This window comes from Dunckerocampus dactyliophorus, chromosome 15 (assembly GCF_027744805.1).
Source record: "Dunckerocampus dactyliophorus isolate RoL2022-P2 chromosome 15, RoL_Ddac_1.1, whole genome shotgun sequence".
Classification (NCBI taxonomy): domain Eukaryota; kingdom Metazoa; phylum Chordata; class Actinopteri; order Syngnathiformes; family Syngnathidae; genus Dunckerocampus; species Dunckerocampus dactyliophorus.
Genome location: NC_072833.1, coordinates 2289338 through 2317326, shown reverse-complemented (window position 1 = coordinate 2317326; position 27989 = coordinate 2289338). Strand labels below are relative to the sequence as shown.

The following is a 27989-nucleotide window of genomic DNA, read 5'->3' as shown; positions in this document are numbered from 1 at the left end:
TTTTATGTTTATTTATTTATTTATATATTTTTATTGTTGTGTTTATTTCCACCCAATCGTTACCCATTTATTGAGTCCCATTTTTCTCACTTCTCTGTTGCTGTTGTTCCTTTTCCGTACCTGACTTTTTTCAAGTCTGACTGGCTAAAACCTTCTTGTGTTTAGAGTGTCACGGCGCCACCTGTTGCCCTGTTATGCACTTGACAGGCCCCAGAAGCAAAGTGACTCGTTTGCTGTTGGGTATATATAGCCTTAGACATTAACATTCCCGCCACAAAGCACTACATATACTGTATATTTTTATACACACATCGATTGGTCTGCCTCTGTTTACTCGGGTGACAAAAATCTTTATTCTATTATAGGATGGTGGGAGTGGAGTGAAATGAATACACGGTGAGTTGAGTCATTAGATTTACTTCTGGATCAGAGCGTATAGCCTGCAGTCAGATTGACACCATGCCGCTTACGTTGTGCAGTAGTACTCTGTGTCAAAGGCAATAATAGTAATCATATGGAGTGGCTGGCACTATAATTACAATTTGAACTCTGCGATGTTGCTCATACATCCTAATGCAATAGACTGTGACCAGCTTACTGTCCATGTGTTAGATTGCCAGGGAGTTAACTGTTTGGACACAATGATGACTTCAGTTTATGAATATATTTGTTCAAATATGGAGCCGTGTCACCATAAAGTCATCTAACATAAAATGATCTAACTTGACACATCCTGTATAATTCAATTGTCAGTATAGCAACTCTCTGTACATTGCAATCTCTATTTATTCCTCTGCTAAGGTTTGGAAAAGTGCTTCCTTGTGTTTTCTGCCAGATGTAAACACGGACACGGCCAAAGAAAGGAGAAAAGAAGCAGAGTGAGGTGGTCCACATGTTAAACCTCTCTTCTTTCTTAATTAGCATCAACACATAAACACCACTTTCTTTCCATATCCTCACATTCCACCTTATATCCTCATTTTAACAGCCTTTTTTACCCAAAAATACCCATTAGACCAGTTGTTGTTCTAAATTTTAAAGACATTTTTCCCCCATGCAATGTGATTTTGTCAGTTCCTGCCTCAAACTGTGGCCACCAAACCTAATAAAATGTCTGTATTAACTTTATAGGTGGTATTTTAGGTCACATTTGAACATCCCGACAGTCATACAGGTGTAAAAAGAAGTTTCCCACTTTTATGTTGGAAGTGAACAGGATGGTTTTTGCATACTGTGGCGTGGTTTCTGTATTGATAGAATTCATTGTCAGTGTTAAGTGTGATGTTAGCATCTGCTATATTTATTGCTGAAACTTGTCACAGTAAGGTCTATGGTTATCATCACACTTCCTGTTTGCCGTTCACATTTTGTGTGACTTTTGCGCCATCCTTTTCCAGAAAATTCATCTTGAACCCCAAACTTTCTGGGGTTGCTGGGTATTCGTCAATTGGAACCAGTGGCAATAGTGAATTATGTCAAGTGGACTGATCTGTTCCAGCCTCATACTGTGGCCATCATGCCTAAGACACTGTACAGGCACTGTTTTCATGTAAATAATGGTCCTAAAGGTGTAAAAAGAAGATACCGTTAAACCGAAGATGATGGAAAAGTGGAGAGGGAATCGGAAGGTGTTTGTACACTGTCACCTAGTGGAGTCATGGAGGTACTGCTATCATTTATACGTGTTGAGAAGTGCATTATTGATTGTTAGCATCTCCTTGGTAAGGTAAAGTAGTGCATGCAGTTGATATTAAGTTAATTGTGTTGCTCACATGGATTTCATTTGTGTGGCAGTTTAAGTTAAATTTCTAGCTTTACGGTTATCATCTCACCTTTCCTGTTTGCTGACGGAGGCATATTTTCCACAGTGTGTTTTCCCATTGTTCTATGGGTATTGCTGCAGTCAGTAAGTATAGTGTATGTGATGTGAGCATCTGGTTGCTAAATTAATGTGTATAATTGATATTGAATTCATAATGTGTTGCAGAGGCTCTGCTATGTCGCAGTACGCTCCATTTCTAGTTCTATGGTTATCAGCGTGCTTGTTGGTTGTCATGTGACTTTTGAGCCTTATTTTCCTGACAGATAAGTGAATTCATCCAATCCAGTCTCAAACTGTGGCCATCATGCCTGAAATATTGCCTTCATTAACAGTATAGGCGGCAATTTAAGTCCCATTTTAACATTATGAACTGCCATGCAGGCGTAAAAGGAAGCGAACCACATGTAATTAGCCTTTGGCTGATGGAAGAAATGGAGATTGCACATGAAGGCGCTGGCAATGTTGTATATGCATTATAGAGTGTTGTCCATGTCAGCGTCTGCCGTAGGACATTGTGTCAGCTGTACGACTCGTGTTGTGTTGCAGCGGCTTTCGTATGTATCAGTGTGTTCTATGGTTATTGTCACATCTTTTTTCTCTGACGGAAAATTGTGCTGAACCCTAAAGTTTTTTGCAGCGTTGGGCTTGATTCACTTTACTTCATGTGATCACATGACCCACTTTAAGTCTCATTTTTTATCTTGTGGTTCTTTGCTCCCCCCCAAACTTCATCATCATGTGGTTGCCAGCTTCCACTTTGTGCAGCTAGAAGGTCTTCCCTGCACTTCCCACCCTCTTTTCCTCTTTTTTGACACACACGCGCACATCTGGAAACAGTCAAAGTGTGTGCATGCATGAGGAGGAGGAGGAGGAAGAGGAGGGGGCTCCTCTTGCACTCTCTCTCTCCCTCTCTCTCTCCCTCTCTCTCTCGCGCTGTCTCTCGGTGTATGAGTGTGTGTCTGCGCGCGCGTGTGTGTGTGTATGACTGCAGAGCTGCAGGGGCAGCAGAGGCAGACGAGAGAGAGCCCAAACTCTCCTTCACCGACACACACACAAACACACACAGGCATAGTGAGGACCACCATGGACTGGATCGGGACAAGAGAGGACCGCGGATGAGGACAGGACAGCCTGGCTTGTGTGCTTTTCGGATTTTTTCCCTTTCTGTTGTTTTTCCCGCTGCTTGTAGATACGTGGATTTAACCCATTGGGAGATTTAACCCCGCGATGGAATATTTGCACTCTTGTCATTTTCTAATCTTCCTCCTCCTCCTCTTCTCCTTCCTCCTCCAGCAGCAGCAGCAGCAGCAGCCAGCGAGGATGCCAACAAGCGATGCGTCTTTTGCGCACTTCCACCGCCAGCGACACTGACAGCGTCCGTGCTTTGCGACCTTTTTAAAGCCTTCATAAACGCGAAAAGGGAGAAAGGAGGGGGAGGCAGGGAGGGAGGGAGGTGTAAATCCAATTGAACGCGGTGCTGCCAGGTTTTGATGGTTCTCGCCTAGGGCCCGGATGTACCGAGGGATGCACCGGTGCGTTTTCCCGACCGGTTCCGCCGACAGATCCCTCTTTTTTCTCGCCTTCAGCTCCATCATGGGGATTAGGTAATATTCACTCCATCCGAAGACACCCCCTCCCCGCTGGGAAAGCAACGGGAATATCCACAAGCTGTCAGACTCATTCTTCCCTCCCCACCTTTTTTATTTTGTTTTATTTATTTCATTTCTTTCTTTTTTTTGAGGGGGGCCTCTCCCCCCCACCCTGTTTAATCAATTCACATATAGGAATAACGCTGGACTTCATTTATGGTAAATGAAAGCAAAAACATGTACATCCCGGAGGACACCCTTGAGAACCATCAAGGTAGGTTGTTTTAGCTCTTAACTGTCTTGTCACTCTTTATGTCAAGGAGGGAGGGTGGTGGATGGATGCACAGATGCACCCCCTCCCTCCTCGTCTTGGTTCCCACATTTTAACGGCTGGATGTATGTGAGAACTTGTGGCGTGCAGCGTGGATGGAGGATGAGGCCTTTTTGTCATGTTTGCACACTTGTAGGTGTGACTGTGGAGATGAGGCGTCATGGGTGGGCAGGTCAGGGAGGGGGTGGATCATATTATTCATCAAAAGGCTAGAAAAGGTCACTTTTATTCCAAATACAGTTGTCAGCCTATAATGTTTTGTTTAGTTTGGTTTTATTTTTACGTGTGAAAGTGGTTGGTGTTGTGTTCAATGGCGAGCAGTAAAGGCTCCAGTCTGTTTGCATTGCGCAGTATTACGCGGCGGCGGCGGCGCCTCCTTCCACCCACGTTGCAGAGCGCAAAGCCCACACAGCCTGCCAGGCTCCACTTTTCCCCCAGTTTGATCTTCCAAAATGGAGCATCATCATTCCTAGTATATCACTGCTGTATCCACATCATCATCCAGCTCTCCCATCACTTCCATCAGCGGAGCCGACCTCCCTGCCTTGCATGGCGACAGGTTCCATAGCAACAGGGGATGAGGAGAGCGGTGGTGGTGTGTGTATTGTGTTTATGTGTGTGTTTGGATCTGTGTTACAGTGATGCTCATTCTTCTACTCGTCATCCCTAATCCTTAATTAACGTAAACATGTTATGTCATGCAGCGCCCTGGAGGACTTTGTGGTCAAAGTTGTGGCTCAAAAGAAGTTTGTTAGTCAACAAACTGAGTAATATCAGTAAACGGCGCATTTTTCAACTTGTGGTACTCAAAAGTTGTCCTTTCTGTACTTTTTTCCACCTCCTAAAAAGCAAAAAATCTCCATTATTGCGCCACTTCCTGTTTAAGTCCCGCCTACCTGAGCTGTCATTAGCTGGCTCTTCGGTGACTGATAAATAGATGTCAATCATCATAGCAGCGCCACTGATCGTTGTTCTCACTCTGATGTTGTACTAACCAGCGGTGTGTCATCAGGGCCAGCAAAGTCTTCCCTGCGGGCCTCAACACTATCAGAAGCACTGCCCTACATTTACACCTTTAAATTCTAGTATTTGTTCCATGAAATTGTATTAATTTATTCCCAACTGTCTATAAGCTTCATTTTGTAGCACGTCTCTCGGCTGCACTGCTTCCAGCACGTGTATGAGTATGTTCTATTTTTTGTCCAATCAGATTTCAGCTTCTATTTGTCGCCATGTCAATGTAATCTTCCCAGGGCCTTCAGAATCAGTAGTGCTGGCCCATATCACTTAGCACTATTAGTAATGGGTCTGCTTCTTTGACCAATCAGATATAAGATTGGCCTCACAGGGCCAGCTCGCAGGCGTACGGTAACGTCAGCGTTTTTCTGTCCTCTGACTGGTTGACGTCTGAAAGCCTGTGTCGAACACTCAAAGTTACCCGCGCACTTGACCACATCATCACGTAAACAGCGCAGCGCTTAACAGATCCAGTTCTGGCACAAAGACAGGAGACAGACATGTTGTTGTTCATCGTTCTGTGTGCGTTATATGAAGAAATAAGTGATCTTATATAATATTTTATAGACGTCAGCCAGGGAAAGAGTTTGTTCACCACATACGCTGGATGTCTTCCAGACCAGTGCTTCCGAGCGAGTGGTGAGTGTGATGTATTTAATTTTTAATGTTTTGTCATGTTGTTAGATAAATATTGATTCTGAACTGCTCCACATGATGTTGGGAGTTTGGAATTGTTTAGAGACGATGTATGTGGAAGATAAAAGGAATTACTGGCTTTGTTGCGGGCCGCACGGTGGCCCAGTGGTTAGCATGTTTGCCACACAGTCGGGAGACTGGGAAAATCTGGGTTTGAATCTCCGCTGGGCATCTCTGTGTGGAGTTTGCATGTTCTCTTGCGTTTTCTCCAGGTACTCTGGTTTCCTCCCACATTCCAAAAAAATGGATTGGCGACTCTAAATTGTCCAAAGGTGAATGATTGTTTGTGTATGTGTGCCCTGCGATTGCCTGGCGACCAGCCCAGGGACCAAAGTCCACGACCCTAGCGAGGATAAGCAGCATAGAAGATGGTTGGATGGATGGGTTTGTTGCATCTCCAATTCTGTAATGGCACATGTTGTTATAGTGCCTTTTTGTTTATTATTGATGGTTTGTATAATTGTGATGTGATGTGATGTATTAATAGGCTTATTAATTAATAAGTCCCCACTGAAGGCCCGGCTTTGAAATGCACTCCTGCCACTGGCTTTTTTTGATTTGTTTTTAGCTTATCGAGCCAAAATAGATGTTCTGGAAGTAGACCTTGGTAAGCTATAAAAATACAACAGTTAGTTGTTAGTTGTGGTGAAAGGTTAAAAAAAGTTCAGCTGAAAGTTGTCGTATTTGTAAAGTGTATTTAAGTTACATGTCCTTTAGAATTCTGCTGTTGCTGTGATAAAAATCACTCAAAAGTAAGTACATGCATGCGGGGTTTCCCCTAGGATTGTTTGAAGCTGTGGTGGTGGGCTGCATGGGAGGGCGGACCTCCGCCGTGTCTGCAAGTATTTTTTAATTATTATGACAAATAACTAATTGTATTACTTATTTATTTATTAACTTAATTATTTAACTTTTTCAACAACCAACCAAGAGCTTTGCAAAACTGTCAGTTTAATGGCAAAGTTGCTGAGAGCACTTAGTGAGAGTCTAAAATGTCGAGCCTCCTTTTGTTGCCTGACCTATTTAGTCCAATAGTACAAAAGTACAACATTTACACTGTTTGACACAAAGCTACATTTAATTTGATTTCTGTTTTAGAGTAATACGAATACATGGAACATGAATTGTTCAGCAATATATTTTTTAGTTCAAAATAACACAATTAACAAAATAACAATTTAATGAAGCTACTTTGACGAGGCAAGGCAAGCTATTTGTGTTTTATGTGACTGCACTTCATTTACAAAGCACATCTCCACTCAGTGTGCTCATTTGTCATTAAATACAGGCGTCATGTTTGAATAGACACTTAAAAAATAAAAATACTAAGAGGTGAAGCAAATATTCTTTGGTGAACTACTCAACATCAGCTGGTGAGCTACTGCTAGCTTACGAGGTACCCGTTGGGGACCCCTCTGATAGCATTGCCATCTTAAAGCTGGACACACTACGTGTTTTATGTTGACCAACGTAGACGCACAACTAGTGTTTTGAGGACAAGCCATATGTGAAGTATTATAATCATAACAAGAGAGCAAGATTGTGAAGTGACACTTTAAAAAAGTAAGTGTGCATTATCCCATGAACGTGATAGCCACCTGTAGCTTGCCTAGCCAGCTGCCGCCAGAGAGGCAGTAAGAGTCAGGCAAAATGTGTAAACAAAGATGCCAGAGCGTCAAATGCGATTGAAACGTCAGCGATCACACGCGTTAGCATAGATAGACTAATACGCAAGTGCCAACAGGGCAGACAGGAGATTCCTGTGCATGTTTATCAAAATAAAGAGCAGTGAAACATAAAAAAAACAACCCATTTTTAAGGTGTGCCGACCTTTATTTTATTTTAATTTTATATCAGTTACAGGTAGCGGAAACCCTGCATGCATGGAGCTAACCTACCCAACTCTGTAGCTTCCTAAAGTTATAAAACAGTGAACAAAATACAGTCAACTAAACACATTATAGAAATAGCTTCTTAGGAAGTTTAACAGTTGAAAACTGTTATGGTAAATAAATATACGCCTGTTTTCTTGTAATAGGTTATAAGTACAACATCTACTCCTACTACTGCTACTTTAATACAGCACCATTTACAGTAGATTGTAGCAAAATAGCTGTACTATTGCCACAATGACAGCCAATCTCATGAAGCATCTCATTAACTGGCCTCACAGGCCGTGACTGCAAGTACAAGCCACGTATGGAAGCTAAGCTGCGATGGCAAGGAGAAAACGGTGGTGTGTAGTCATTTTAGGTAGATACATCAGGAGATTGTGGAGGCTTGTTGCATACATTTGAGTTATCATAAAAAGTCAGTATTCCAATTCAGTGTGCAGATATTGCAATTTAATATTGTGTAGGAACTGAGGTGTGAAAAATACGACAGCCCATATACAGCACTATCATCACGGATGGCTAATCCCATGTCGTAATCCTCTCTTTGACACTCAGGTGGATGTAATTCACAGGAAACGGGAGGGGATTGTCATGATTGACCGAGATTGTACTTTCCATCAATCGCACATATCCACACAATGTTACACAGGCTTGTATAAAATGCGTCTTTAGGTTATGAAGCGGCTATGGACTTTGGATCGGGTCAAGCTGTTGCCTTGGTGGTGGTTTCAGCACCATGGATAGTTCAGTCATTATTATTGCTCTATTGACAGCTACGTGGCACATCAGCCATTACTGTCCTGTGACGTCACCGCTATTTACTTGCAAGTCATTTGTCTTGGTAGCCACAATGTTAGCATTAAAAAAAAACACACGCTGCCGCTTGCCGTCTACAGAGGCAACACAAAGACAAATGTAAGGAACAAAAGCAGGATGGATGATCCATTACGTTTCTTAATTGCTTAAATTGCCGTGTCATCATGCACCTCTTAATCAACAAGGGTTTAGACACGACTTCCTGAAATCTGGATCTCATCAACACATCCTGTACTTCCAACTATTGCAGCATCCTCCAAAATCACCTGAGGTGGACATTCTGGTCCTGTTTTGGTGGGTTTCATGGATGGCACCAACCAACAGTTGTGTGATTGTATGTTATAGCACCCATCCTATTCTATTTTTCTGTTAATACAAGTTGCAAAGGTTCCACAAGAGTGTTTTGTGTTGCCCCAAAGTTAGTCTTGATGCTGGAATTTAGACAGGTTAAAGTGCTTTTAGTCAGCCGTACTTTAATGCTAATGAGCTGTGTCTGACAGAGTGTGTGTCTCCAAGAAGTGCTGTTGTGCACTTTGTCCGCTTGTTACATGCGCACATGTCCACTGACTGACAGTCGGCACAGCTCAAGATTTTATTTTCACATGTGTAGCGAAGCCTGGTTCTATATTCTGTCTGTCTCTGTCCATCATCTATCAATCCATCCATCTATAATCTATCCTTCCATCAATCTATTCATTCATCCATCCATCCATTTATTAATCCATCATCCAGCCATCTATCCATGTTTCCATCTATCCTTCTATTAATCCGTCCGTCTGTCCAAACATCCTGCCGTCCATCTATGTACAGTATCTACTCATCCATCCATGTTTTCTTCTGTCCATCTAGCCCTCCATCCATCCATCTATCCATCCGTCAATCAGTCCATGAATTCATCTGTGATCTGTCACCTATCCATCTTTCCATGTATCCTTCTATCCATCCGTCCATCCATCTTAAACAGGCTTGAGAGACACTTATTGAACAAGTTGAAGATAGAAGATGCGTGTGTAATGCAGTCTTCCCACCTGTCACTCGGACAAGCTGCAGCTGCATGAAAGCAAGAAAAAAAAAAAATCGGAATAGATTGCGTGAAAAGTGATAAAAATGTGCTGACTTGCGCTATTCCACATTTATGATTTTTGTCATGCCTTTAATCCCACTAAAGAGAAGAGGGCCCTCCACTATGCAGATGTATTTTTCTTAAAGAATTTGTCTTGTTTAAAGCAGTTAAAATGATTTTAAAAATGTGTGAAGCACTCTAATTGAGTGGCTGGGAGGTTGCAGTATGCAATGTTTTTGTGTTAAGATCCTAATGTGTGTTCGTGTGTGTGTGTGTGTGTATTGTTTTGTCTAGCAGCTGTAGTGATGGACGTAACGTGTGATTAAAGGCCAATCAGCGTCAGACGTTTGTAGTGCCTCGGAGGGTCGTCACAGCTTCAACTTAAGGACAACAACAGCTGCTCTTAATATACGACACTGGCAGGGGCCGAGGGTACGACAAAAGGATGGTGGGAATGTGAGCGATGCACGGGATGGAGAGGCGGAGTAGAGGGGAAAAAAAGGGAGGATTATCCATGACTGTGACTTGCTTAAGCCGCCGGTGTTGTATCGGAAATCCATCTGGAGGCTGTCCTCTGCTCTTTTGGTGCTATCGGGCCTTCGTCTTTATTCCTGATGTGAGCTGTTGTGACTCTTTCTGTGTGTGTGTGTGTGTGTGTGTGTGTTTGGACACATGCTTATGTGTCTTTTACACACACACACAGACACACACACACATTCCAGTTCTATTGATCCATCTGAAACCGCTGGTGGAAATAATGACTTGCTACCTCATACGCTCTTCTTTGTTTTCTGTTTCGTCTTTTTTTGTTTTTGAGTGCTCGCTCTCATGCTTGGTCACCTGAAGTCAACGCATCCATGAGCATCAACACTTCATTTGATCTTCTAAAGCGCTGACCTTCCTCATGGACATGATGCCGCCTAGCAATATGGACCCACCCCATATATGCCTACCACTTCACTTGCAAAAAAAAACAAACAAAAAAAACAAGCAGGCTTCGCTGCACATGTTAAAACAAAGCCTGGAGCTCTGCAAACTATCTGTCAGTCAGCTGCAGATGTTTGATCATATTGTTTTTCTTCTGCGAGTAGGCTAACCAAGCACGATGTTGCTGTTCAAATGTGAGTGTGATGTTAGCACTGTAGCTCACATAGCTATGCTAGCGCTAACATTTGTGTCGTCCTGTTCCACTCCTTCAAACCCAGTACGGGCAGGGGTGTCCAAACTTTTCCTACCAAGCGCCGCATACTGAAGAATCAAAGTATTTATAGACAAAGCTTCAGGAGATGGATGGTTGGAATCTCAGTGTGGAGTTTGCACACTCTCCCCGTGAGCGTGTGCATGTGCGTGTGCGTTCTCTCCGGGTGCTCCAGCTTCCTCCCACATTCTAAAAACATGCATGTTAGGTTAACTGGAGACTCTAAATTGTCCAAATGAATGAAGACAAGCTTTGTATTATAATTATTTGTTGTTGGTATCAGTTTCTCAGCTTTTTTTTTTTACGTTGTGCCTTTTTGCTCTCTATTTCCCATTTTTGCATGTGTTTTTATCTGCCATGTGCCGTTATTTGCTATGATTTGCAGTTCTGTCAAACCAAAGTGAAGGGGTTAGCATTGAGCACAGGAAATACGGGAATAACAGAAATAACTAAGCTGAAAGACAAAAACACATGCTAATAAAAAAAAAAAACGAGCAACGGGCCACACTTTACAGTAGCGCTTACGAAAATCACTTTGAAACTGGCTAAATTCCAGCCTCAAGGAATTACACACGCTTTAAAACGGGCGCGTTAACTGCTGACTGAGCTGTGTGAAGACACTGTCCTCCTTAATAATAATCTCCATCCACACTCCAGTGCATCACGTTCCCACAGTGTGGATGCACGCACTGGCACTCCACCTGAGTCACTTTATCTCGTTAGAATGCATTTTTCATTAGCAGAGTGTGAAGAGGGAGCTAAAAAGGCCTCCGTCCTCACGACAATGTGCGTTAAACAAAGGTAGACCGGGTGATGTTATGCAGGGGGCTGACACTTGGGCTCCATTTTCTTGAACTTTCTGCTGTGATCTTTCGGAAGACCGACACCGGGGCCTGGTGGGCTTGTCATCAATGGATATCAGCACCGGCTCGTTACACACACGGTTCACTCAGCCTGCCGGCAAAGACAGATTCAACTTGGAGTGTTTGATTGTGTGTGTGTTTTTCTGCCTCCGGCTGGTTGTGCAATTTGTGGGCATCTTCTTGCCTCCGCATGTCTGCAACTTATAGGATAGCTTCTCGGGGGCAAAGAATCATGGCTGACAAAAGCCTGGTGTTTGGCCTGAAGCTCCCAACACTCGCTGTCACTTTCCTTACTGAGAGAGAGGTGAGAGTAACACCCAGAGGAAGCCCACCCCTTGAAAAGCACTGTCAGAAGTAGCACATGACGGCATTTGGCTGGAAAAATGGAATCTATTTGATTGTATTTTCCAATTTAAGGGGGTCTCTTTTTTAATGTTGTAATTATGGAACATTTCCTCTAGTAGTTTCATTTGGGGGGGTGAACTGCGTTGGTGAGGTAGCCAACCCTGAAAAAAAGCACAGTAAATAGCAGAAAAGTGAGGTAGTTTGGTATTACAGCGCATGTATTATTTGTCTGGAAAAGTTGTATCTTTTATTTTATTTCGTGTTGTTGTGCTGTGTTTTTATTTTATTTTATTGAGAACCCCCCTCGCCCCCCCAAAACAATATTTTTTTAATAATAATTAAAGTCCAGGGTGTACCCTATGTAATCTTTAATTTAATTGAATTTATTATTTAGTTGTCATTCATTTTCAATGCCGCTTGTCCTCATTAGGGTCGGAGGGGTATGCTGGCGCCTATCCCAGCTAACTTTGGGCGGTTTGGCAAATCCCCCGCCCCCAAATGAATTATTAACAGGGCTGTCAAATGATTACAAATTTTAATCAAATGAATCACAGTTTGCAAATAAATTAATCATGGTTAATCACCATTCGCCACTATTTTTGCTGTATTTGCTGAAGGGAAAGATAAATTACAGGACACAATTATATATATCTGTATGTATTAACAGCGCCAAATCAAGTGAAAGTTTAAATCAAGCTAAAAGATGTCTGAAAATGTATTTGTGCCCTGCGCTAGTCTCTTTTAATAGTAGCGGAATCACACTTTCATCGCGTTATGAGCCATGAACCACAGAACTTAAGTTGCATTCACGTGTTTTGAGTGGATTTCCGAGCATACTTAAATGCAGCAAATTGTACTCCTGCGGTAAGAGTTACGTTACTGAGTGATAAGAATATCCGCTTACTGTTTTTGTCTTTGTGTTTATTTCGACCACGCATACGCGCATAATAAAACGGTTGTTGTGATTTTCGTAGTGTCCGTGAACGCATCTCGTGGCGGTCCAGTGACAATGAGGAAGTGTCGTTCCCAGGATGAGCGGACTAGCGACGTGTTTGTGAGTTGAAGTAAACTGCTGTTGATGTGTTCACGTCAGACTCTGTGGGGGTGCTATTGTTGCTCCGTGTGCCGTCATAACAAAGAGGTGTGGCTTGGCGATGCGCATGCATTAATGACGGTAACAATTTCAACGTAATTAATGAAATAAATTAGTTAATAGTATATTTTTGACAGCCCTAATTGTTAAATTGAAATTAGTATTCCAATAATTCTAGAAAAATCATATATTTCATTTTAGCAAATTGCCCTCAAATTATTACATTAAAATTAGCATTACAATAATTAATGTAGTTTTTATTTAAAAACTATTAATGTTTGTATTTAAGAAGCACTGCAAATGCTATAAAATGTATTATTCTGAAGCATTTGACTGGAAAAATTCTATCCCGCAAATTTTTTGCATAAAAAAAATTACAATACATTTGCAATAGTAGTTTGGGGTATCAAATATATAGTTAATACGATTTTATGAGCAGGCCTTTGAGTATTTAGTGTGATTACGTATTGTTGTCTGGCATTTTACAAGCTATTAAATGCACCAAAATATATTTAACACTAGAGTTCATAGAATCCTAAGAGCAGGCACAGACAGACCATTTTAAACTTAATATTGATCCTTCCGAGCCGCCATAAAGATGACCTTTTGTCCAGTTGATATCCTGTATATTAAAAGCTGTAATATAAATCCATTACATCCCATAATGCGCTTCAGTGAAGGGCCACTGTAATATTAATTGTTAAAGTTTAAAATGCTCAAAGACAACATGAGCATATGTCACAGTGGGGGTCTGACTTATCATTAACGCGATTAGCGCCGCTTTGGCTAGCGTGCAGAATGGTCTCCATGGCGACAAAAAGGCAATAGCTAGCAGCTCTCTCTTTTGAAGCGAGTGGTGAACCTTTTTTATTTGACTGTTTGGTTTTTTTTGTGTGTTTTTTTTTTTTTTAATTTGTGTTCTCTTGAAATCTCTGGCCGCTTTTACAGCATCCTGGTCTGATCTGCTGGTTTCCATAGCGACCATCCGGCTAGAGGAGGATGCTGAGGTTAAATGGAAGGACAATCGTCTTTTTCTCACTTTTTTTTGTTGTTGTTGTTGCCTCTCTTAGTTTCCGCTTTGGAATGACCCCACTATGTAGGATGCTTGAGTGTCCTTGAGTGTGTGTGTGAGTCTCATGCCATCCTATCTATCTAGGCCACTCTTGATGTGTGTGTGTGTGCATGTGTGTGAGTGCGTGTGTGCGTGTGTGCGTGTGAGAGCAGCCCACTTCCCAAAAGACCAGACTCACTTTGACACTCTGGAGTCAAAATGGCTAAAACAGGCTTGTTACCGGACTCCTTGTACTGCGTGTGTGTGTGTGCGTGTGTGCGTGTGTGTGCGCGCTTCACAAATATTCTCCGTTTAACCATTTAGTGGGTAGAACAGGCAATGTTCTCCTTGCAACATAATTGTGCAACTGTGTGTGTTTTACACCAAAGTCACCCAGCATGCACATGAGCGGTGGGCGTGGCTGCAGCATGTGAAGTAACCGCTCTTGTGCAGTCCAGATCAATATGCGACATGTTTTGTGGCGGCGTCGTTAGCCAAGCGAAGGTAGTGATGTCATCATCGGGAGAGGCAACCCAACCGTTGCCCGTCTGTTGTCATGTCAACGGAAAAAGAGAGAGAGAGGGAGAGAAGAGGAGGAGGATGTTTCTTTCCTATCCGCAGTGTGATAAAGTTGATGATTTACGACGGCGTTACCTCAGCGCGTGGTGAGCGGGTGGGCGTTAACGTGGAGATGGCAAGTTAAATAAACACCTTGAAGAGTGAGCAGGAGGAGGGAGGATGGCAAAGTCCAATCTGTCCATCTACCTGTCGAGCTGGGGTGAAAATCACCAGCTTCTGCACACAGTGCGAGCAATAAAAGTCACTTTTGTTAGATTAGATTAGATTCTCCAGAACTCCAGAACCCTTCCCCGTCTGTCTTCAACATCACTCACATGCTTATATAAGTTTGGAAGTAAGTTGCATCTCACAGCAGCTATTCGAGGCCCCCGAAAAAAAGCACGTAATCTCAACGCTTGTGGGCTTTTTTTTCCATGTACGATGTTCATTTGACAAAAAATGATTACTCACTTATGGTGGATGAGATGTGGTTTCTGTGGAATAAAGGGCCTTTTTAAAAAAAAAAAAACAACCCAAAAACCAAAAACATTACTATTTCTTTTACCCTGAATCCATAAATTTGCGCGGCCGTGAATGTGCTGTAATCCCCAAAAGTCTATTTTATTGTAAAAGTCCCAAATGTAAAAATCAACAGGGTTCTTGCATCTATCTATTCATCAAATATAATCCCTGATCGTGGCCAGCTATGTAATGGAATATGACCTGACACATCTGACCTTTGACCTTAGCTACCACGCACCCCACTTGGTCACTCAGTATCTACAATGATCCTATAAATTATGTTAAAAGTGACTTTTCTCTCATTACTATCAATTTGTAAAGCATGTTTAGCTAATCTCTACACTAGTAGTAGTAATTAGCTGAAAACAATTCAAAATCAACACCGTTACTATCTTAATACCAAAATTACTTTTCACCCCTAAGTCTATTTCCATCCATGCATCTTCTACCATTTATCTGTGGTCGGGTTGCGGGCATCAGCCAAAACAGAGAAGCCCAGACTTCCCTCTCCTCGGCTACTTCGTCTAGCTCCTCCCGGCGGATCCTGAGGCGTTCCCAGGTCAGTTGAGTCTCTCCATCGTGTCCTGAGTCTTCCCCGAGGTTTCCTACCACTCGGACGTGCCCTGAACACCTCCCCAGGGAGGCATCCTGACCAGATGCCCGAGCCACCTCATCTGGCTCCTCTCAATGCGGAGAAGCAGTGGTTCTAATCTGAGTTTCTCCTGGACGACAGTGCTTATCATCTTATCTCTAAGGGAGAGCCCAGCCACCCGACGGACGACACTCATTTTGGCCGCTTGTACCGGAGAGCTTGTCCTTTCGTCACTATGCAAAACTTGTGACCATATGTGCGAGTAGGAACGTAGATCGGCCGGTAAACAGAGCTTTGCCTTTTGGCTCAGCGCCCTCTTTGCCACAATGGACTGATGCAGAGTCCGCATCACTGCAGATTCCGCACCAATCTGTCAATCTCGTGAACAAGACCCTGAGGTACTAAAACTCTTCCACTGGGGGCAGGATCTCATCCCCAACCCGGAGATGGCACTCCACCAGTTTCCCGGGGGAAGAGTCATGGACTCGAAATGGGAGGTACTGATTCTCATCCCAGCCGCTTCACACTCGTCTGTGAACCGATCCAGTGAGAGCTGAAGATCTCGGTCGGATGAAGCCAGGGGGACCACATCATCTGCACAAAGCAGAGACCCGACCCTGCAGCCACCAAACAGGATCCCTCAAATCCTTGGCTGCGCCTGCATATTCTGTCCATAAAAGTAATGAACTGAATCATTGACAAAGGGCAGCCCCGGTGGAGTCCGACCCTTACAGGAAACGAGTCTGACTTATTGACGGCAATACGGACCAAGCTCTGACACCAGTCTTACGGGTAGCAAACCTGAATTAGGTGGTCCGGTACCCCATACTCCCAGAGTACGCCCCACAGGATTCCTCAAGGAATACGGTAAAAAGCCTTCTCCAAGGCCATAAAACACATGTAGACTGGTTGGGCAAACTCCCATGCCAACCTTATGGACCCTGCCAACCCTACTGTGCACTAACTCTATATGAGTTAGTGCACAGTTCCACGACCAGGACAAAAACTACACTGCTCCTCATGAATCCAAGATGCAATTATCCGGCGTATCCTTCTCTCCGGAATGGACCACAGCCATGAATAGACCTTACCAGGAAGGCTGAGGGGTATAATTCCACTATAGTTGGAACACACCCTTCGTTCCCCCTTCTTAATCCACCATCCCAGTCTGCCAATCCAGAGGTATCGCTCCGGATGTGCATGCGATGCTACAGCGTTGTGTCAGCCAAGACAGCCCCACAGCTTCCAGAGCCTTAATTAACTCCGGGCGGATCTCACCTACTTGGACCCTGCCGCCAAGGACCTCTTTGACCACCTCGGCAACCTCAGCCCCAGAGATTGGCGAGCCCACCGTGGAGTCCCCGGGCACTGCTTCCTCATTGGAAGATGTGTCGGTGGGATTAAGGAGGTCTTCAAAGTTTTCCTTCCACTGGTCCACAACATCTTGAGTCGAGGTTAGCAGCACACCATCCCCACCATACGTGGTGTTGACATTGTACTGTTTCCCCTTCCTGAGACGGCGGATGATTGTCCAGAATCTCTTGGAAGCTGTCCATCGTTCTCCATGCAATGGCCGCAAAATGCTTGGCCTGCCGGTACCTGTCAGCTGCCTCCAGAGTCCCATGGATAGGACTCCTTCAGCTTAACGGCATCCCTCACTGCTGATGTCCACCAACAGGTTGTGGGAATACCACCATGACAGGCAAACCACCTTATGGCCACAGCTCTGATCAGCCGCCTCGACAATGGAAGCACAGAACATGGTACACTCAGACTCGATGTCCGCTGCCTCCCTCGGAACATGGTCGAAGCTGTCCCGGAGGTGGGAGTTGAAACCCCTACTGATAGGTGACTCTGCCGGACGTTCCCAGCAGACCCTCACAACACGTTTGGGCTAGTTAATTGATTTATGAACAAAAACAGCCTGCTTGATTCACTTCCACCAGTTGTAAAAATGTGTTAAACAATTCAAAATCAATAGTGTCAACTTTCCACTCATGAGGGTAATTCTTCTATTGATTTCTAAACAAAAAAAGGGGCTTTAAATCAATCACGCCAGTGTTAGTAGTTATACATGTAGTATGTGTTGATTAATCGCTTTCTTGCTTTGATGATTTGCTGTTCTGTGCGGGATGTAATTCCAAAACGTGGTGAATTCACTTAAATGTGTTCAAATTGCAACGTGAATGGAGTACATCACAGCCTATAATAGCAAGTCCCAGATTCCCTCTATTTAGAGCACCAAGCATATACAGTATGTCCAAATATGGTAGCGAGGTGATAGCTTCACTTCCTGCCACATTGATTGTGGTTGTTGTTTCTTAGTGTTGCTTTTCTGTGGTCACTTATTGGCTGATTCAATATCCTTCATTGTGGTCACATCACTTTCTCCTTCTTAGGTCCCTTTTTCCTTCCTGCATGCAAATGTACGTAGACCTACATAAATCATGCAAATGTCCCCGCCATGTTTTTAACCAGTGCTAATTTTGGCTAATGGCTGAACAAGTGTTTTAACGACGCAGGAAGTCACATCATGCAGGGCTGATTAGAGCACAGATGTCGGGGAACGCTGTCGAATTGAAAGCCTCATCAGACCCTTTCCTTAAAAAAACATAAACAAGAAATCCGTTAGTAATCATTTCACAAAATGCCGCCTCATTTGTCCTTCGCTGTGGGAGGCTTACATTTGTAACTGTTGCGGTTGACAGTTGCCCCCCTCAGGGTAATCTAATGCAATTATTATGTAGCGATGTATAAAACAAAAAGAAAAGCAAAGTTTAAAATTTAAATGCTGTATAAACGACACCCAATTAGGATTGATTTACCATTGGTGTGAGCCTGCAAAGACGATGATAACAGCGTGGTTTGATGCATGTGAGTGACAAGTTTTTATCATCCTCTTAGCTGCAGAGTCTTCTTTTGCTTCTGGTCAGCACCTAAAATCAGAGGTGGGAGCAAGTCAGTGTTTTGCGAGTCTCAAGTAAGTCTGGAGTCTTTAATCTCAAGTTTCGAGTCAAGTCTTAAGTCATGACGTGCAAGTTCAGGACAAAGCTCAAGTCATGACAAGGCAGATCGAGTCTTGTCTGAAGTCATAGGCTTGAAATTTTTCAGTCCTTAAAAGTCGTAAGCACTTTTTAGTGTTTTAACAATGTGACAATCTATTACATTTGTCAAATACCAGCAATGCATTTTGAATTGTTTCATTTTTGATAAAATAAGAATTTTTAAAAGGCCTTTAAAAGGCATGTTGGCCACACAGCCAGGAGATCAGGAAGACCTGGGTTTGAATCTCCACTTGGGCATTTCTGTGTGGAGTTTGCATGTTCTCCCCGTGCGTGCATGCGTGGGTGGGTGGGTTTTCTCCGGGTACTCCGGTTTCCTCCCACATTCCCAAAACATGCATGTTAGGTTAATTGGCTAGTCTAAATTGTCCATAGGTATGAATATGAGTGTGAATGGTTGGTTGTCTATGTGTGCCCTGTGATTGGCTGGCGACCAGTCTAGGGTGTACCCCACCTCTCGCCTGAAGTCAGCTGGGATAGGCTCCAGCATGCTGCTGCGAATTAGGATAAGCATCATAGAAAATGGATGGATGGAAGAATTTTTAAAAAGTATAGTTAAGTCATTAGACTAAAGTCTGAGTCACATCTTGAGTCATTCATTCCAAGTTCAAGTTGAGTTGCAAATCTTTCTTGACATTGTCAGGTTGATCAAAGTGATCAAAATTGTGATTCGAGTCTGACTCGAGTACACACCTTTCTTTAAAATGCAGTTTTACACAAGTAATTGGATGTGAATGGAGTTCACCACAGGACTGCAATCTATTTGTGGGGGTCGTGGGTTGGGGGGGAATCACATAATAACGACATTGTTTAATTTGCATGCGTGCTTGGGCATCTCTGTGTGGCGTTGGCTTGGGAAGTTTTTCAGCAGCTGCAGTCAGAAAGCGTGTTAACGTACAGTACGTAGGTATGTAGTGCAGAGGTGTCCAAAGCACGGTCCGGGGTGTTGTTTTATTATTGGCCTGCGGCACATTCTAAAAATATAATTTAACAACAAAACTTAAAAATAACAAAAACAGCAAAAACTGAAAAACTAGAAGAAATGTAATCTAATAAGAAAAGTTGTCATTTTTTTGTCATTTTACAAGAATAACGTCATAATATGAGGGAAAATAACATTTTAGTAGCATAGAGTTGAAATATCAAAGAGTTTTTTTTTTATCGTAGTATTATGAAAAACGAACAAAACAACGTAATTTTTGGAATATTAGGTTGTGAAAAAAGACGAGTCAAAATATTATGGGAATCACATCTTAATTACGAGAAAAAAATGGCAGAAATTTTACATTTTACAAGAACAAAGTTGTATCCTAATGATAAAAAAGGAGCAAATCTAAGAGAATAACCTCTGAATATTATGAGGAAAAATAATGTCATTTTAGTAGCATAGTTTATTTTTTCCAAAGTTGTAATACTAGGCGAATCAAACAAAACAAAATAAAGTTGTAACGTCAAGATTACGAGAAGAAAACGTATGAAGATTATTGAAGATGAAAGTTGAAATATTAGGAGAATAAAAAAAAAGACAACAGCAAACATAGGAAACAAAGAGCAGACTGAAGTTGATACTAATAATTTGTGATAGCCTACAGTACATCACAAGCTGAGATATACAGTACAGTATATATTTTTTTATCTTTGATATAAATTCTTAGCATATGTTGCTTTACAAACAAAGTTTGGTCACCCCTGGTGTAGTGGTAGAGGAGGTTATCCTAATGTCAAATGCGTGTAAAATAAGAAATAAGAAGAACTACATTGTATATACTTGCAGTAATTGTAGGCTACAAGCAGCACCAGCGTGATGCCTCTTGATTGTGTTTTTGTTGGATAAAGTAGCCGACTAAGTGCTAACCAAATATGCTAGACATACATTCCAACATAGTATTATTTCCCTGCTAATTATAACCCTGTGTCGTTATGATTGCGCTATTGCGTAGGAGCCGTTCCTGCGATCTGATTGGACGACTGATAGAAGGCGTCCAAGAACATTGCACACATGCAAGATTCTGCGCGATAGCTTTCCTTCTTTGTAGGCAAATCAATCAGCTTTCATTTTGTTACTCTCAAGCAGACACACATACATTATGAATATCATGCTGGCGTTTCTCTTAATGAGCTTAATTACACTTTATTGTTTTTTGTTGTGTGTGTGTGTTTGTCTGGCATCTGGTGGCCATGACAGTTAATTACCCAGGTTTCCTTTAACCACGAAATAACGCACACACACACACACACGTTTTTGATACATCTCTTGCATTGTAGTGAGTACCTAATAAAGTGTCCCAGGCAGTGGTAGAGAGCATTAGAATGATCATGACACCACTGTCCCCTTTCAGTGTGTTGAAACACTTCAAGCAGAGAAGAATGAAAGCTTACGCAGCTTTTATGGCCAATACCACACCTTATATCCATAGGCAGAGAGTCAGAGCCGGCTTTTGAGCTCCAGCGAGTCATTCTGCACCTTTCCCGCTCAGGGTCAGCAGTAATTTGCAGGGCTGAGTCGAGGCAGGCCGTCGCTGTCAGGGAGGACAGGTCAGGGCCTGGAAATGATAAATCAGCTTATGGAGGAGCCACGGGAGCAGGCGACTCTGCTCTTCTTCTTGCAACACGCCGTCACCTTCTATGGTCTCTACGCTGTGATGTTACACATCTCATAATGATGATGAGGAGGAGGAGGAGGGTGATAAAGTGCTTGTTTGTTTCTTTGTACCGATTGGGAAAGGCCACATTGTCGGGAAACTACAGTAGATGCTCTTTTTTTCTGCAATACGCCAAACGCAGGTGTGCTTATTCGGTATTAAAAAAATGTAAAAAATTATGTGATTGTTTTCCTCTTAAAAAAGTGTTTTTACATTTTAGTTGGCCAGCACTTTTTGTAGCCACTTGTTGGTAGGCAGATTTCACAGGACTATACTGAAATTAAATAATGATAAATGACACATGCACAAATACAGTTAATTATAAAATGAATTAAGGTAATTTTTAATGTGCAATAAATCCTTTTATGTGAATAGTTCATCTTCTCTTCCATCATGCTGCTATAGTAAGTAGCAGTGCCCTCTGCTGGTTCTGGAGGGGCTTTGCCGTGTTTTTTTCTGGCTTTCATCATGAGCTCCTCTCTCGCTTCCTACTTTTAATCAAACTTCTCATTTAGCTTAGTTTGTGCCCTCACAATTGTCCAGTATTGATCCACACAAACACTGCGGCGGCGGCGACTTTGTTCTTGCTGTGAGGAGGATTAGCATGTGGCGCGGCCAGCTGCACACCGTCCGACTTGTTTACCGTCAAGGAGACAAGGTCAGGACGCAGGATATATGCTCTAGGTGAGGCTCCACCCCCTTTCCTCAATCCTCCATTTGTATTTCCATTGCAGAGGGCTCCCTAATAGACTGGAAACGGTCCTAACGGACTCCCTAACGAATGCTAACTTCCTTAGCATTAGTGAAAAAAGCCTAGTATGCTTCGCAGTATATTTCATTTGAAAGCCACAATTTAGACATTTTTATTTAGTCAGCCACCTGTTGCTAGGCAGATTTCAGAGGACTCATCATACCTGCCCTTTTGGCCAGAAACCCCTCTGTTATTGTTTACAACATTTCACCTAATGCTAACATCCTTAGCATTTGCCAAAAGAAGCCCGCTTTAGTGACAAGTATGTTTTTCATTGGAGTCCCAGTGTTGTGTAGATTTTAGTTAGCCAGCCGCTTGTTGCTAGGCAGAATTCAGAGGGCTCACACATTGGCATTACAAGACAAATCATCCCTTTGATATAAAAGTACAGTAGTTTTTAATCTCAGAAAAGCATGACGAAGAAAGAAGGCCTCATGCTAATGCTGCTGTGGTGGTCCAAACCTTATCTGGCTGCTGACACGTAATTGAAAACACGTCTTATCGCACATATGTCCAGTGCAAAGAGGGAAGTGAGATAACGTTTATTTATAGCCAGAACATCCAATTAAAGCGGCGTGGGGTCGGCAAGGCGGCTGCGTAGTGTAATGATTAAACAAGACGCTAAATGTACACAACAGGTAAAGAAACAGCAGTCCACGTACGGCTTAATGTCACCTTGAGGAAGGCGGCGGCGGCCAGCTGCTGTCATTAGCCATGCACGGCTACGTCCGCCTTGCATGACCACCTTCTATTAGCTCGCTGCAAATTACCGGTACATCCACTCAGTGTTCACCAAAAAAAAAATAAAAAATCTCACACACACAATATGCAATTGTTTGGTGACAATCTGAGTTGTGTGCTAATGAATGGCTTCATCAAGGAGTAATGAATGTGGAGTGGCTCCACACGGCGCTGATTAACTCCCATGATGGAGGGGAGCACACTCAACTTACAACGGCAGCAAGCCACCACTCTGTTTTCCTATGTGGTGCATAGATGCTTGGATCCTAGCATCGCGTGTGTCGTTAGTGACTTTCTTGTCTCAATTAGGGCGATCATCCGTGAGTTTGCGGTTGCTATGGTAGTTGCCAAATATACAGGTGGTCCTCAGTCTGCGTACGAGTTTCGTGACCGCGACGGCGTAAATCGAGTTTTAATGTGCATAGTGCCTGACGTTGTACCGAAATTGACGTCAAAGTCACACAGTACACATGAATGACATAAAATACAATAAAAAGATTAGATACAAAACTTACATGAAAAATTAAATAATAAACATTTAATTAAATATTAATATTAATAAAAATAACATTAAATTAAAAAAAGAGAATAACTCTTTACTTTTAACCCCGTGGTTGTCTTGCACACTGGAAGGGGGCGTTGCAAGGGACGGAGAGACAGGCTGGTTGGGAGGAGGAAGTTTCAATGACACCACAACACTTTAGTTATCACTGTCCATTTTCATAGGAGCAGATCCTTTTGTTACAGGTGCTGGCAAGTGTGCCAGACGTTTGTGGACCCCAGAGCAGAGAAAGCGGTGTGGTTAAAAAGGTCTTTTAATAATAACAAAAGGAGCTCACAACGGAGAAAAAGCAAAGTACAACAGAAGACGCTGGTGACAAAAGGTCACCGGGAAGCTAATAAAGTACAACCAAAAAGACAAAGTGGCAAAATAAAGGAAGATACAACTTACAGGTGTAGTTGGCAGCAAGGGAAAAATGACAAGCGTAACTCTGGTCAGCATGTCATGAAGGAGCAATGCATGCATGACGCTGGCGAGGATTCACGACAATCTGGCAAAGGGTTGGAGACTGGAGACCGCATGGCTTAAGAAAGCCTAGTTGCTGATGAGCTGCAGGTGTGCTGGCCAGACAAGCAGGTGGGAGGGGTCCTCTGCAGGACTGCAACGAGACAGCAGAGGGCAGCAGACCAAGCAGAATGCAAATCATGACGCCATTCACATGGTCAATGAGACCGTTAACGCCCGCCAATGCAATAAACCACAAACGTTATAAAACTTTGTAGCTTTCACTGTAATGATCGTGCAAACGTAACACATTTAGCCGCTGTCTACTACAAATGCAACACGTGACTTCCCACAAATGGAACAGCTTGTGCGTTTAAGTGCTTTGGCCAGAGCATACATTCAATGATCCGTTTTTTGAGCATTTTATGATTTCACTTGACTTTTTACGTTTGCTTTCCTTTTCTTCGACGCACCGCCATCAGAAGAGTCTGCCTCAAGGAAAAAAAGTTAACCAGAAAGTGACATTGTCCTTCCTCAAAGTGGCGGAACCAGAAATTGTCTAGATGGCCAGTGTGGTGGCCGGGGAGTGACCCTGTAGCTTCGCTTCGCTTTTGGACCTTGTATTAGCGCAATTAATAGCTGAGCAGTGTGCCGATCACATGTTTTCAATACATAGTTTCTGGATTCTGTTCAGCATCATGGCGGCCAAACCCATGCAGGGCATAATACGGAAGTGGATCAGGCGATCGGCACTCCTGTTTTAACTCTAGACTCCTTGGTTTGCATGCCCACTCATGCTGCTACAGAGAGCTTCCAATGTGAACAGATGTATGATTTATGATTTATGATTTATTACGCTGCAGAATTGAAGTCAAAGTCAACATAGTGAGAAAACTTGGCCGGAACGGACCAAAGTAATCATGGAAAACTTACCTACTGCTGGCAGTTCATGTCCCCCAGCTGTGGGGGTGGCCACTGCTCCGCCGCTGCTCAGAGTAGCAGGGAGTACGGCGGACCACTGAATTAATTCATCTAATTAATTGAATTAATCACGGACAATCACATTATTGGTACATGAGCGCGAGTGACTTTTTCCGGACTTTCTATCACTTTTCTTTGTCCGTTCACAGGTGTGTGTGTGGCAGCAAGTCTGACTGCTATGCATTTTAATTGACATTTTTTTAAATCATGCAGTACATTGGGCAAATTCTGCCCAGCAACAAGTAGCCATGTGATTGATGAGGGATTGATGCCTCAACCTACAGTAAGCCCATCGATCAATCACTTGGATTTACTTGAATTAAACCTTTCAGAAATACGTTTCCTTTTTGTTCAGCAAACTTTGAGGAGGGGGATGCTGTACATAAGAAAAGTGTGCATGAAATAATTGCGCCGGCGTGGGGGCCTGCTAATGCTCGAGTGCTGCCTCGAGAGTGCGCCGAGTGCAGACAGCCGATTATAGCGTATTAGCGGCAAAAGAGGATGATGGCAGTTATTAATTTAATAACAGCTAATGGAAGGATAGTACCTTTTTTTTTTTCATACCGCGGGGCGTTTCTTGGTATGGACACACGCGCCAGTTATTCCCTGACGGGTTAATGCGAGCTCACCTAGCAGGAAACACGCATTGCTGCTGTTTGGCGAGTGTGTGCTTGTGTGTGATATGTCTCCTTAAGAGACTTAAGCCTGCAAAGAAAAATAAATGCATGAAGAAAAGGGTCAGCAAGTCTACTGACTGCACTTCCTCCCTGCCTTGACATCACACACACTCCCACCCCCACCCCACCCCATCATTGGCCAAAAATACCTTTTAAACCAATTAGTGGAATTAATTTCACTTATAGCAAGTTAATTATTTTGTGATGGATTGAGCCGAGGAGGACAATGAAAAGAGCAGAGGAACCTGAGAGGAGTCCTCAGGGGAGAGCTAAACTTAGACGCCGCTTTTTTTTTTCTTTCTGTCTTCTCTCCATTGCTCTTCTGCTTCTTCTTCATCTCATCGTCTTTACTGTCAAAGACGAGGCCACGTTTCTTCTATTTCTACCTACTGTATGTTTTTTTTAACCACTGTGTGTTCAAATCTTCTGGCTTGGTGAGGGGCATTTGGATACCGTACCATGCCTGAGGAAGCCAGAGGTCACAGTTCACGTGAATAAGCATTGATTTGGTTTTATGAAAAGATTTACACGGTTTTTAAGGGATTTTTCTATGTTTTGTGTCACAGCAGCAGGCCCCGTATTTCTTATACTGTATATATTTATTTTCTTTTATGTGTTTGTATGTCTTTAAATCATTATTTTTCAAAAAGAAAATGTATTTTTGTACACGATGCTTGACGAAGCCACGGTTCAAAATATACATGAATACGCATTTACTCATTTTTTCACTTTTTTGGGGATTAAAAAACTATATAAATGAAGGCCCTATATTATATCTATTATTTATTTTCTTATTTTTTTTTATAAGGTTCTTGCAGAAGCCAGAGTTCAAAGTTTGCATGAATATGCATTCACTCCTTTTTATTAAAAGATTTTCCCTTTTTTTGTAGGAATGTTACATTAGAGCAAGAGGCCCTGTATATATATTATTTATTTTATTCATATTTGTACTTTTAGGAAGGAAAAATGTGTCAGAGAAAGAGGCCCTATCTTTTATCTAGTATTTATTTTCTTATTTGTTTTTAAAAAAAATAAGATTCTTGCGGAAGCCAGGGTTCAAAGTTCACATGAATATGCGTTTGTTTTTTTTATTAAAAGATGTTCACTTTTTTTTAAAGGAATTTTTTAAAAATATATTTTGTGTCAGAGTAAGAGGTCCGATATCTTTATATGTGTTATTTTTTGTAATATTTGTATTTATTTTTTTCATAAGATGCTTTGAGGAAGGGATCTTTTTTTAGGGGAGGGAAAGGGGAATTTTGTAAATATTCTAAATTTATTTTTTAAATGCTTGTATCTTTTTTACAAGATGCTTGAGGAATCCAGGGGTCAAAGTTCACACAAATAGGTATTTACTCCTTTCTGTTTCACATTTTTTAAAAGGATTTTTATATATTTTATGTGCGAGGAAGAGGCCTGATATTTCTTATATATATGGTATTTATTTTCTTCATATTTGTGTTCATTTTTTGTATGATGCCTGAGGAAGAAGACAGGAGTTAAAGATGTTTCTCCTCCTAGCTTGCCGTGACATACCACAAAAGCTTTTTTTAGATGCTTCGACACAAAAAGACACAAAAAGTAGGGAACATTATGCCGTAAAAAAGACTTATGAAGCAGTTTATGCAGGCTTTATCTTGTTGTCGTGAATCACTGCACTCCGCTTTACTTCTGTTGACTTCTCCTCTCTCTGCTGTCGCTGCGGTTTGGAGATATGGCTCCCTTTGTTTCTCTTTTTTTCTTTTGCCTGGCCACGTGTTCTCCCCCAAGTCTTTTACTACGTGGATGTATCAGATTCCTAAAGTCGAAATGCAGCTCTTTTCTTAAGGAATTCATCGGATAAATGCTTCCACCTGTATGTGTGTGTGTGTGCGTGTGCGTGCATGCTCTCTTTGACATAAAAAGAAAGAACAGAGCATGGCTGTCACGAATGAGCTGATGCTCCTCCAGTCTAAATGTTTACACTGAGACCCTTTGCAGGAATGCATGGCGGGCTATTTATGACTCAAAGATCCTGGCAGAACTATTGTTCACTCCGTGTGCGTGTGTGTGTGTGTGTGTGTGTGTGTGTGTGTGTGTGTGAGCGGTAAATGAGGAGTCACTTATTTGTTTGTTCGTCGACAACCAATACAGTGTAAAGTATGAAAATAATACGTAATCATTCCAAAATGAGTATTGTCGTCTTGGTAAAGGTATAATGTTTTATTTACACAGACGTATTCCAAATGAAGTATGTTGTTTAATACTAAATAGAAGCTGTCAGACTGTCTTTGGAAGCCAAAAGCTGAGTAAGATGCTGTCTAGGAATGTGAGCACACTTAAATGTACACATGTGGTATTCGTTAAGTCAAGCAGTGAAGGAAATTTAGTAGTGTATGTTGTCCAATTCACAAATTCACATATAAAGCTTCATTACTGGAGGATTTTTCATGCATTCGGCTTTTCCAACAAACAAAAACCTTCTTATTCTTGACATAAATAAAAAAGGTCTTATTCTGGACCTTAAAGCTTGAAAGGGACATAGTATCGCCCCCCACTGGAAGTTATTGGTATTTCAAGAGACGGCAGCTTCATTATTTTTGTAGGATTTTCATTGCATTTGGCTTTTCCAACCATTAAAAACAGCCTTATTTTCACATTAAAGATAGCGAAGTGACACACCATTGCCCCCACTGGAA

At 42.3% G+C, this 27989-nt stretch overlaps 1 protein-coding gene across 3 annotated transcripts in view; it reads left to right on the top strand.

Annotated features, from left to right (window-relative positions):
* The first annotated feature begins 2774 nt into the window (after window positions 1-2774).
* The window catches only part of cacna1c (calcium channel, voltage-dependent, L type, alpha 1C subunit), a 131763-nt gene continuing 106548 nt past the window's right edge, over window positions 2775-27989 (top strand). For 2 of the 3 annotated variants that reach the window (XM_054800062.1, XM_054800063.1), the window contains exon 1: window positions 2776-3685. In XM_054800062.1, the coding sequence (XP_054656037.1) occupies window positions 3628-3685 (58 nt within the window). In that variant the 5' untranslated portion in view covers window positions 2776-3627. Of the gene's footprint in view, window positions 3686-27989 lie in introns of all 3 variants that reach the window. The other variant, XM_054800061.1, reaches the window with a different exon arrangement.